General features: G+C 35.5%; 1 protein-coding gene across 13 annotated transcripts in view; it reads right to left on the bottom strand.

The window, feature by feature from the left end:
- Window positions 1-12,372, bottom strand: part of ERC1 (ELKS/RAB6-interacting/CAST family member 1) — a 296,379-nt gene that overhangs the window by 170,625 nt on the left and 113,382 nt on the right. For all 13 annotated transcript variants that reach the window (XM_032208161.1, XM_032208143.1, XM_032208195.1 and 10 more), the window contains 3 exons: window positions 9,767-9,904; window positions 8,296-8,436; window positions 7,031-7,171 (listed from right to left, as the gene is read on the bottom strand). In XM_032208161.1, coding sequence (XP_032064052.1) covers window positions 7,031-7,171; window positions 8,296-8,436; window positions 9,767-9,904 — 420 coding nt within the window. The remainder of the gene's footprint in view (window positions 1-7,030; window positions 7,172-8,295; window positions 8,437-9,766; window positions 9,905-12,372) is intronic.

Here is a 12,372-nt window from a genome sequence, read left to right as displayed (position 1 = left end):
TTAGTTATGAAATACTATAACAACCACCTCATAATCAAAAATTAGGAAGGCCACACAGTGTTGCAATGGCCATTTCTTAGCTTTTGGATGTCTAATTTTTTAAAATTAATGTTATATTCACAAGGCTTTTGGAAGGGGAGATAGAGTTCATAAGTTTAATTTTTTAGGTACGATAAAATCACACATGGGGAAAAACACCTCCCTAATATTATTTAAGATGATGTTGATAATATCATCATCCATCAACAAGGCTTGTACTTTAAAAAACACCCCATAGCTTCTGCCAGTTCTCTAAAGGGAATGCATCACTTGTACTTTAGCTTCTTTATTGGTTATATCATAGGTGGGAATAAAACACAAAGTTTGTTCAAACATTTTGTATTTTCTGACTTTAGAGTAATGGAAATATTAAGAAATCTTGCATTTTATTAAAGATTTCACAAAGAATATGCTCTCCTGGGCACAGATTCTCCTGCCTATTTGCACTAAGTACAATCCTTTCGTGCTATAATTCATTTCTCCAAACTTTTGTCAGTGTTATTTGGCCAGGTTCAAATTCCTCTTCTCCTACCCAGGCAGATTCCACTGATCTGCCAGGTGTCCCCATCTTTCTCCTTTGTCCCCATCTTTCTCCTTTCCACTTTCTTCAGGTTTGGGGACACAACCCCTTCCTCACACCATGTGCTCCCTGAGTCCCAGGTTCAATGCAATTTTCCTGGTAATGTTATCTACTCATTCCCTCAGCAAAATCCAATCTGTTTTTCTCTTCCCAGGGGCTAAATTCCAGTACTGGCTTCCAATCCTAGCAGATTATTTGTCCTGACCTGTTCTGCACAATGAGATGCTGCTTCTTGCTTCTGCTGTATTTGTATCAAGCAGTTGCTTGGAACCAGCAAGTTATTCGTTGAAGAGTCTACTTAGCACTTACTGCTGCTTGCTCAAATGACCAGACATAGAAGGCATTATGGCAATGAAGAGAGAAAACAATAAGTTCTTCACTCCACGCCAGGGCATAATCAATGCAGATATAACCTCTGGGAAGTTCAATTGCTAAATCTGTATCTCTACTGAGCACGTGCAATTAGGCAATGCAATTAACTGTTAGCCAGTTTAGGTAGATTTAAACAGGGGCCTAATAAATGCCTGGTATAAGGACCATATCCTTCCATAAGAAAAAACTACTGGTCTAAAAAAAAAAATAAAGATTAAAAACCAATCTATTATATATTTTGTTCTTGAAAACACTCAACTGTTATGGCTGAGAGATTCTTTCAAGAAGACACAATATCAGACAAAGTCTCACATTGAATCAAACAACATCAATTTCAAATGACAGCTTTTACAAAATCATAATTAATTATAGAATCTATTTAATAGGATGCATTAAACACATTTAGTAATAGATTGTACCTATAGCCTAAGCTATAACAGAAGAGGATGGCAAATTCCTTGAAAGTGAATAAATATATTAATTTAACAGAAAATTCCAGAGTGCCTGTTTTTCATACCTGAATGCATACTACCTTTGGGAAAAAAAAACTCTCTGTCATGAAATGCTAAATAATGTAAAAGCCATATACACTAATCGTATATCATTTAAGGACGTTACTCTAACCTGTATGCATCAAATACCTTAGAATACTTATTAATGACTTTTTTTTATGTGTAATAAAAATTTCAAAATGCAGCATAGTAGTTTTTATGCTCTAGTTGACACTTTGTTGTTATTTCTGATACTTCTAGCAACTACTTTACCCTGTTGCACATGTAACTTTTTTTCTAAACCTAGTCACATAAAGGCATACTAGTGTCCCCTTTACTAAAACAATTTTTAATACAGAATGCCAGAAAAACTGGGGAAAAACAAACAAAAAAAAAAGCACTGAAAAAGCACTGGGAATTTTCTAACCTTCCAATAATTATTGTCAGGATAGACAGCTACATTTTCCCTGAACACTGTCAAAAGTAACAGCCTTCAGAAAGTTTCGTAACATGATGTTTTATGCATGCATTCACAAAAGAAACCTCTGATGAAAAACACCTTGGATTACATAATCTGCAGCACCAAGATATTATTATACAAACACTCCTTGAAAGGAGTGCTCTTTGACATCAACCAGAAAGTTGGTAATACAATCCAAAAATAAACTGACATAATACCAGTGAGCTTATTAATGATTTATATTTTTATGGAATCTTTTACTTGCTCTATCTTAATTATTATTCCTAATGTGATTCTGTACATGGTGTTTCAGAATACTTTCACACAATAAGCTTGATTTGCATGGAAATTCCTCTGCTTTTTTGGTCTGAAAATGCACAGGCAATGGAGATGAAAGAAAAGCTACAGGACATCACTGGCAGCAAAGGGAAACAAAAACATTGGCACAACATTAAGTTGTCCAAGCAAAATGAATTTACTAACACAGCCAAAAATTAAAAGCATCTTAGAAGACTTTCCTGAGCCTGACTAGTCAGATGTACCATTGCATTTGTTTGTATCCCACTACATTACCCATACCCACAGCACTAAGTAATTCACCGATATACGCTGTGGTAGCCCAAATATGAAAGCACAGGTGAATACACGTCCAACACACAAAAACTTAAATGGAATTGACAATGGCCTTACAGCCATTACAATGGCCTTATAGCCATTACTAAACAGCTTTTGTAACAAGGAGAATATGGAAAGGTACCCTTGTGCAAGTTCTAAATATGATAATGTTTTCTTGCTGTAAGAGCTTTGTTCAGTCCTCAAATCTTTAATGTAGTCCAGTGTTTGATGACAAATGACAAACAGCATCAGAGCCTATATAAAACTAACCAAACCAGATCTTGGGAAAAATACAATCTGGGTCAATACCTCATTTAGTCTGTTTTTCCTGTCTTTTGAAAGATATTACCCTCTTTAACTTGAAGGAAGAACACCACAGCAGGAAAAAATCCTACAAGTGAGCCTGTTGAATCTTGAGGTATTTTCCTGGCAGGGAATCACTGTTAACATTTCTCTTATGAAAAGTCCCCAGAACAGCACCAAGGGGAAGTTTGTTAACATATGGTTTGGGACTCTTTCCTTTCTCTACTCTTGATCCCTTTCAAATGAGCAAAATATCTAGAGGGAGAGGAACTATTCACTGGCAACAAAGACCTGCTCATCTTTGCTGGAACAAATTCTAATATTAGTAGGTCTCTCCCAGATTAGAAAAACAAAATGAAACAAAGCATATTGGCTGGGAAAGATGAGAAAGAAAAGGCTAGGAAAAGACGACATCCTGAAGACAACACAACTAGAAGAAAACTTTGTCACTAAAAAATATTACCAACACACTTCAAAAAAAAAACATCTTAGAAAGAAACGCTTGGAGAGAACCTCCCTATGTTTGGTTTCCCTCTAATAATTCCATCTCAGCATAAAAGGAGACTGTTTAATGTATGACATCAAACCATGTAAACTCAACAGGGATTTATGGCTAGCTTTCAGCACGCAGAATGTCCTATAGTATCTCCTGGTGGTAGGTTGAGTGCAGAGGCAATGGCAGTAGAATAGTAAGAACATTTAGCACAGAGCTTTGCATGAACATAATGTTATTACTAAAGAAAAAACATCACCACCCACAGCAACCCTTCCAAACAATATAAAAAATACTGAAGTTCTATTTGCTACAAAATAGTCATTAGTAAGAAAAAGAAGAGTAACGGTAAGAACTAGACAGCTAGAATCAGGAATTGCAGACTGCCTACATGGAAAGAAAAATAATATCAGCAACTTTTCAGCATCCCTGTGCTGCACTTGGTTAGTAATATTTCACTTTAGTATAACGTTAAATATCTTTTACAGACAAGGTGGAAGCTTGCACTTCTCATGATTTCTGAAAGGCTCACTTTTTAGAGATTAGTGAGAATTTTTTCCCAATGACTGCCCAAATCTTATTTACCTCATGGTTTAACAGTGCTCCAGTTCAATCTCTTTTGAACTTCTGAGGCTAATAAAGTTAACTGAAAGTACTCAAATTGTTCAGTAGAAATAAGAGGCAATGGAACCAACAATGATATTAGACATATCTCTATTCATACTGTAAGGGAAAGAACTTAGAAGGAAAAGCCTCTTGCCATTTACTGTTAAGAGCTACACATGTGTCCTTCATTCATGTGTCTTATGCAAAAAAAAAAAAAAAAGGCACTATGTTATTGCAATAAAACTTAACATAATAAAATTCTTCTGATCATTTTTAATTCAGTTTTAAACTGAATCTCTTGTGTAGCCATTAGTAGTAAGGTGACAGTCATCTGCAATGGTTAGCAACGCAGATGTGTAAAACTGGGTTTTTATAAAAGTTTTAAATTGGAGCTGGATTATCTATCATATAATTGTTTCAAGGATGACAAGAAACTAATCCACCTTGAAAACGTCGAACTGCCTGAATAGCTAATGCACTTAAAGAGAGAAACCTTTTAAAAATATTTTCTACTTTTCTGCAAATGACAAAAACCATTGGCAAATTAAAAACAGCTGGGAAAAGATTATTAAAGAAATACCTAAACTTACTCATAACTATAAAACATATTCAAGTGGTTGTTAACTATATTTTCTGCTGTAACAAAGAGAAACAGTAACTTGATTCTAGAAAGCAAGGAGGATCAGTGGTAGAAGTGGGCTCTTTCATCCAACATGAGGAAAGCAGGAGATAGTTAATTACATGAAAGCACAATGGGGTCCTGTAGCTGTAATTCCTTTCTAAGAAGCCAGACTAGAGTGACATTATCACCAAAAAATCTTTCCTTTGAATTTTCCCTTGAATCAGAAGGATGCAGCTGTTGAATCAGAAGGATGACAGAATATTTTTAAAACTGAAAAAGATATTGATACTTTTGTCTCAGCAGGACTTCAGAGAGCATTTTAGGCACTCTGGAAATAATTGCCTGAATGTCCCAGTGATCAGTAATGCCTGAAGCAGAGGAGATATCCCGAGTATTACAGAAGTATATACAGACAATATAACGAATGTATATCATTTTTCTCAGAACCAAATAAAGAATACAGTTATTTGTACCACAGCTGTCTTGCATAGTTAAGAGTGATCTTTACATTTGAACTATTTTCCTATTTTCATCCTTAGGATAAAGGAGAATAATTCATTCTCCTAATTATTTCCTGAAACAAAGAGAATAGATTATAAAAAGATAGGGTCTTATGAACTGGCTCAGTGTCCTCATGCAACATTATTGGATACCAGTTATTAAGCACAATCTTCTCTAAAATAGAATGAGCAGAGGTAGGCCTGAAAGTACTATAATGTAGAGCTGTCACTACAGTGCAAAGTAAGTGCACATTCATCTTCTAGATAGCAGTGCTTCACCAGATTTTGCTCACCCTTCACAGGTGCTTGCTTATACTATAGAGATACTTAGTGCATATAGTGAGAAAGTGATCTCTGGAGAAGCAATTAAAAGCAGTACATTTAAAAATGCTCAATATAAAACCACATTCCCTAAATAATTGAATTTCCACAACTGTTTTTTCATTATCTAACTTTGTTATGTACTCTCCCAGTTCATACTATATTTGTTATTTAAGTAATTGTAACAACATTCTCCACTGCATTTGTGTATCTACAAACTATTACTGTTATCCAGATGCTATAAGAACATCTGGCTAATCTTAGGTACAATAATATATTCCTCAACTCGTTATCAGTAACACACTGACAAGGCATGAAACTGCAACTCAAATGAAAGGGTCCTTCAGGACTTCTGAAGCACTCACCCATTCTGCGGTACATTGAAAACAACCTGTAAGAATGATCAAATGTGCACAACTATTTATTCTCGCTAATGTACATTTCTGAACAATAGAACTGTTTCTTGATGATAATAGAACTAAAAAGAAGGGAAAACTTCTTTTTCCACTTGCCCAGGGAAGTGGTGGAGTCACCATCCCTGGAAGTCTTCAAAAGACGTTTAGATGTAGAGCTTAGGGATATGGTTTAGTGGGGACTGTTAGTGTTAGGTCAGAGGTTGGACTCGATGATCTTGAGGTCTCTTCCAACCTAGAAATTCTGTGATTCTGTGTGATTCTGTGAAAACATGAGTCTAGATATGTATATATGGAGTTTCACTCACAGAATTCTTATGTGCATTACTGTTGCGTCACCTTGCACTCACACAAAAGTACTGCTAAACAGCTCTTAATTGTTGCCTCAAAATTTAATCTCATATTCATCTGAAAAATTAGGACAGAGTTCCAGACTAGAGAGAGCACACGCATAATCTAAAACTTAAATTTCTTTCAAATGTTGTATTAATATACAAATATAAATGTTTGTCTTGTTCTAATTTTATGAATAAAACCATTATCACTAGTTCGCTTACTGTGTTTTGTGTTTTTTTTATTACCTACTCTTCTAAGTTAAAATCAAATTAATATTTCTCTTAAAATATAGTATATGGGCTACTCACATCTAAACTAAAGAATGCTTGCAAGGTTCTGTTCAAATAAATTAGCTTGCCTGTAATGGTGTACTACTCTGCTAAGCTGCATATTCCTGCTTATCTACTGCAACTGGCAATGAGATTAAAACAAAAGATTAGATACTTCACTGGTGACATTCTTTTCATTTGTTTTTACACATTCCCATGTGCCAACCATGCACCTGTATTTATCACATTAACACCTACATGTGCTGATAATTTATAAGTGAAACGTTAAAATGTTAGCTGTTACACCAGTTTAATGGTACAATTACTACAGGGAACTGTAGTGAAGCAAGCTATGTGTCTAACTTCTAGTACCTGTTAAAATATACACAGTCAATAGCACTGTTGTTGCATGAAAATGAAGTCCAAAATTAGCACCGGAGTCTGAAAGTTACCTTCTGATAGGCTTAACTTGCAATATGGTTTGCATGGACACAGCTCTAGAGTACTTGCTGAAAAGCAACTCACAAACCCAAAATCTTCTGTGTAGGCATGGACAATTTGTCTAACACTTGATGTTTATTTTGCATATATAAATATGAAGTAAGATTACCTTCTTCAGTTGAGTTTCCATCTTCAAACATTCTTCCTTTTTCTGTTCCAATGCAATTTCCAGTGTCTTGAGCCTTGAATCTTTCTTCAGTCCCGATGAAGCTAAGGATGAAGCATGTTCCTTCAGATCCAGTAACGATGTCTAAAATAAAAGATGCAAAATAGCTATCAAATAAATACTTTCTTTGTGTAACAACTAGTTTTTCTGTCTTCATTTTCTTCCTATCCCTTCACATGATTCTCAGGATCCAACTTAGAACTATGTATTTTGTTGGGATGTTCACTGGATGTTCACAGAGCTGATTTAAGACAGCTTGATTTAATTCAGGTTCTCAGGATCAAAATGAAACATTGTCTAAATTTGTTCCAAAATCATTTTTAAAGATGGAAGATTTTGCAAAGATTTTGCAAACTAGAACTAGCTCTTCAGTGATAGTCATATGTAAGATAAAAAGCTTTTAAATAAAACCATATTCAAAAGTCATATGTGTTTAGCAGATTTGGTCATGTATCTAAAACTTTCAAAGCTTTTTTTCCATAGAGCTGCTATGGATGAAACTGATTTAAGCCACCTGTGTCCAGAAGAAATCTCAACTTCTTGCTTTCTGAACTATTTTTTGATTATTTTTTTTTCCTGTAAATGTTGACTTCCCTGTAGCATTTGTAGATGCATTTTTTTGTATCATTTTAATTTGATAGTTTTGAGATAATATTGTAAGTAGACTTGAATGTTATTATTCCAAGAAAGGAACAGAATACTTTGATGTATCTCTGATATAGTCAGGCTATCTTTTCTAGCCAGTTGGTTCATTAACAATGACTAACCTAGTTACCAAAACCAGGCTCTTGTGAGTCAAAAGAACTACTTATATTGTTGGCAAAAAGGCATAAACACTATCTACTATCTGTATGCTTTCTGTGCCCACAGCTTTGATCTACCTCTGTCCTTCCCCTTCTATATTTAGCTAGGAACAAGCTCGTTCTCAGTCTTCTATAAGCACTGCTCCAGTAAATGCTATCATTGACCACTGGACATTCACTGGTATAATTACCTGCTGCTAATAATGGGACTGTGTACTATCCATAAAAAGATCATTCTGAAATGGTTATGATTTGAAAAATTCTCTAACGATGTATTTTTACTTTTGAAGATTCCTATAAAGGAACCTTTCCTATAAAGGAACAGTTCATTTTCTTCACCTAAGATACAACATATACACATGGAACAAACAACTCAAATACAACAGATTCATTTCGCTGGTCAACCTCTTTCTCTGTGAGATCTCCTTGCAAAATGCCAACTTTCTCTTTCAGATCCTTAATGTCTTTTTTGTAGTTGTCAATCTCTTCCTGTTTTTCCCGTTCATCTCGGTCACGTTGCTCCTTTAGGCGCTCAATGGTCCTTTCCTGACAAAAGAAAGTACTCTGTGAGGAAAATCCCTCTTAGTCATTCAAATTCTGAGGCTTCTTATCACAACACTTTACATAATGTAGAGAATGATGAGTGTAGGATACTGCAATTTATTTTTATTTTGTATAACACATCCTCAAGAAGGAGAAAATTTGTCTTGAAAAATCTATGGATTCATTGCTAAAAAAAATCAGGCTTTTTGTACCTAAAAGTTCACATTACTGCTACAGTGTAACACAATTTATCTGCTTATGATAAATAAAATTACCCTAGACTAGAACATGTTATGTATTGCTTCTTTATTTATTTAAGTCTTATTTTTGAAGCATACAGTTAAGCCTGTGGCCCTTCAGATAGAAAGGGTGTAGTGCCTACGTGACATAAGGATCAATGTGTGCTAAGAAAGGCAGTAAAACAACTTTTCCGTATACCAGATACCAACAGAGCCTTGGTTATCCTGGAAGCTGAAGAGGTGCAAGTGAATTCCCCAAGCTCAGTCAAAGCTTTACCATAGCTTTAACATTTATAGAATCTGACAGGTGCTGTAACCCTGGTTCTCCAGGGATCAAGAAAAAATATACAGTAATTCTACGAACCACCCCACCAAAACAGAATAGACAAGGTTGTTCCCTCAGTCAGCTATCTCCTGAGAACTGGGCAAGCATACAAAAATACAATGAGAATAAAAAAGCTGCAAATGAAGTGAGACTGAAATACAGCTACATCAGGATAACTATGCATTTTGATTCAATACTTGGAACTAATTTCATATAGCTAAACTTTATTTTTAAAGTTATTAAAATATCTGAGGAATGAACATAAAATGAAATTAGATATTGGCCAGACTTTATAAAGAAAGAAGGAAAAAAGCAGATGAATGCACAGCTGCAATGTAGCGCATCCCACAAGAGTATGCAAACAGAGGACAGCATGAGCAGTACCCAAGCATATAAGATGATATAAAGAACACATTTTTCTTTCACAAAAAAAGAAAAAAATATGGTAAGTAGCTAATGACTAGAGAAATAGCTTGTGGCTCAGCTCTGTCCTCAAGCCTTACTCGTAGTACTACAATCGCACTGTGGGATGCTATACAGGACGGCAGCCCAGGCTGCCACTCAGAATATCCTACAGTGCCCTCTAGTGAGAGATGCACCTCAGCAGAAACATCACTCCTGATGCCTCAGCTGTCACCGACAGAAGAGTTGGTATTGCACAAAAGGCTTCTTTTATGCAGAGCCCAACAAACACATAGTAAAGCTGCCTATAGAGAGGTTATTAGTAGAAGGACCTTTATTCACTCAGGGGCTTAGGCGTCAAACTCACTTTTTCTGCAAGTGCTTCTTCCAGCGTGGTCAAGGCAGTATCAGTATTTGTGGTGTCTGCCTGCAAAGATTTCACTCGATCCTTTAAGCTGCTCATTTGCTTTTCCTTGTCTCTTAACTGTTCTTGAAGATTTTCAATCTTAAAGAAGAAAATTACATTTTAAGAAAATAGTGATCAAAACCATTCAAATCATCCAAAAATATTACATTTTTAAAAATGCTCTTAAAACAAAGGAAGTAGGTGAGGGCATCATTTTTATAATCCTACATGGAAACATCAAGCAATGTAATCAAAACCATCAAATATTAACAAAGAATCAGCAATTTTTTTGGAAGCTGGGATAGAACTCAGGGCAAGAAAGTCTAAATATTTATCAAGGAAAATAAACTGAAATGAAGAAATGGTATTATACCTAATTTCTGAAGACGTTGGGCACAGTATGATTGAAGGAAACAATTAGGTTTGATATTAAGGAAAAGCTGTTGATATAATAACAATATAAAAGAATAAAAGCTGATAAAAACATTATTGCAGATATAAACAAACAAACAAACAAAAAGGTTCTTAATTATTACGAATCTGTTAACTATTCTCCTAAGTATTTCCTTTGACACTGCATTCTTCACAATACTGGTATGCTGCTTTTTCATCTTAAAGTGTTTTGCTATATGGTATACTAACACCAGGCATCATTCTCTGGGTAGAAAATATATCATCCTTGTTTTCTCCAGGAATAGAATTCAATTGATTTATGAGATCTGAATATATCTTTTGACAGACCGAGAAGACCCAAAGGTAAGCTCATATTATACACACACATGCATCACAAAGAACAGACACATTAGCACATTATCATTGCCTGTCGAAAACAAATTTATCAGCAAAGGATTAAAGTGGGTATAGATTTTCTTTCTTTTGTTATTGCTGACAGGTTCTTCTTGCATCAGCAAACATAAATCATACACTGGAGAATGACATGTGGCAAGTAAGGTGCCTGTCTTCAAAACAATTGTAGCAGGATATTATTTGAAATCAATTTATAGAAGACAACCCCAAGGACTATCTAGTCCATTATTTAGTAAACTTTTTGAAAGCATTACTAGCCTTTTTGCTTCACCTGTCTAACAGCAGTTAGAAGCTCTTCAGTTACGGGAAACACATCAGATATCCCCACTTTTAACTGCTCTACCCTGGAAGAACTGAGACATCGTGATCTAAGAGCAAACAGGTATTTAAAGCCATCAGCTACTACTTTGTTCTCTATTAAAATCACCTCTGGACCACTGTTTTGTGAAACAGTCTAGATCAGTAATGATATATTTAAAAGATTCTGCAAGAGGCTGAACATTTAGTCACAAAAATGGGAATTTATTATATGTGGAAGCTAGAAGGAAGAAAGGAAGAACCACCTAATTCAGGGAAACCCTTGCTAATGGTCTTCTGTTATTCAGAGCCACTGAAGAAATCTCCTGGTATAAGATTCTCCATACTGGGTTGGGTTTTTTAATTTTTCTTATGTAAGCACATGTAAACCTATGATCCAGCTTTATACACAATTTATATATTACTGATAGCAGTAGAATGCCATACATGTTTTGTTTTGTTTTTCCTTCCAGTTTTTAAGGAATGTACTAAAATTGTTTTCAGTTTATCTTCCTCATCATTTTATCTTAGAGGAAAAGTATTAGGCCTCCAAACTATGCTTAAAATTTTAAATTGAGCACAACAGAAATGACTTCATAAATTTTGAAGATCACCAAAGAAGCATAACTTAGTAATATCTCATGTGACTTGGAAATTACTGAAAATTCCAACTTTTTAATGCACTCCTATCTATTATTTAATGCCCTAATAGCATATGCATGTAGCACACGGAGCCTGAGAGAACTCCAGCAGTTGTGAATGGAAGCCCTCACGGTGCCCACACATGCAGTTACCAACTAGGTAACATCCCTGAGAGGAGCCTACGTGGCTGCTTTCGACCTTCGGAGCTTTCAGTGTCGTCAGCTGTCTAGACAGACTGGCTGTTTAGACAGCCAGCCATGAAAATATACTACAAAGAAGCTTGAGCTATTCTTAGACTCATGTTTACTTCTGGAGGCGAAACACTCCAGCAAAGGCTCCAAGTGGCTGGAGAGGGGAGAGTGCAGAGTGACTTTCTGCTGTGAGCAAACTGCACACAAGAGAAAGCTAAATAATTCACACCAGCTACGTTAAATGCTTGCCTGGGGAGCACAACCATTTGCACGAGCACAACATGCATTTACACGTGTGACAAACACTAGTTACTGTGATGAGAGTAAAATGACAGCTATGTAATAGTACTGTGTATGACTGAAGCATCTTCCCATTACAAACGCACCCTGTCATATATACATGTATATATATATTTTTAAAAAGGTTATATGCAAAGAAGATGAACTTATCTATTCTTTCTGTCTACATACATGCTTTGCCGTCTGAAGTAATGGATGTTTTCTTGCTCTATCCTTCAGGGAACAGCAGGTACAATAAACTGTTCCAAGTCACACTAATACCTAGGCACTATCAAGAAAAACAAACAAACAAACAAAAAAATAAAACAAGAACACACACACACACACAGA

The sequence above is a fragment of the Aythya fuligula genome, chromosome 1 (assembly GCF_009819795.1).
Source record: "Aythya fuligula isolate bAytFul2 chromosome 1, bAytFul2.pri, whole genome shotgun sequence".
In the NCBI taxonomy this organism is placed as follows: domain Eukaryota; kingdom Metazoa; phylum Chordata; class Aves; order Anseriformes; family Anatidae; genus Aythya; species Aythya fuligula.
The sequence above is the reverse complement of the archived record's forward strand: the minus strand, read 5'-3'. Positions and strand labels throughout refer to the sequence as shown.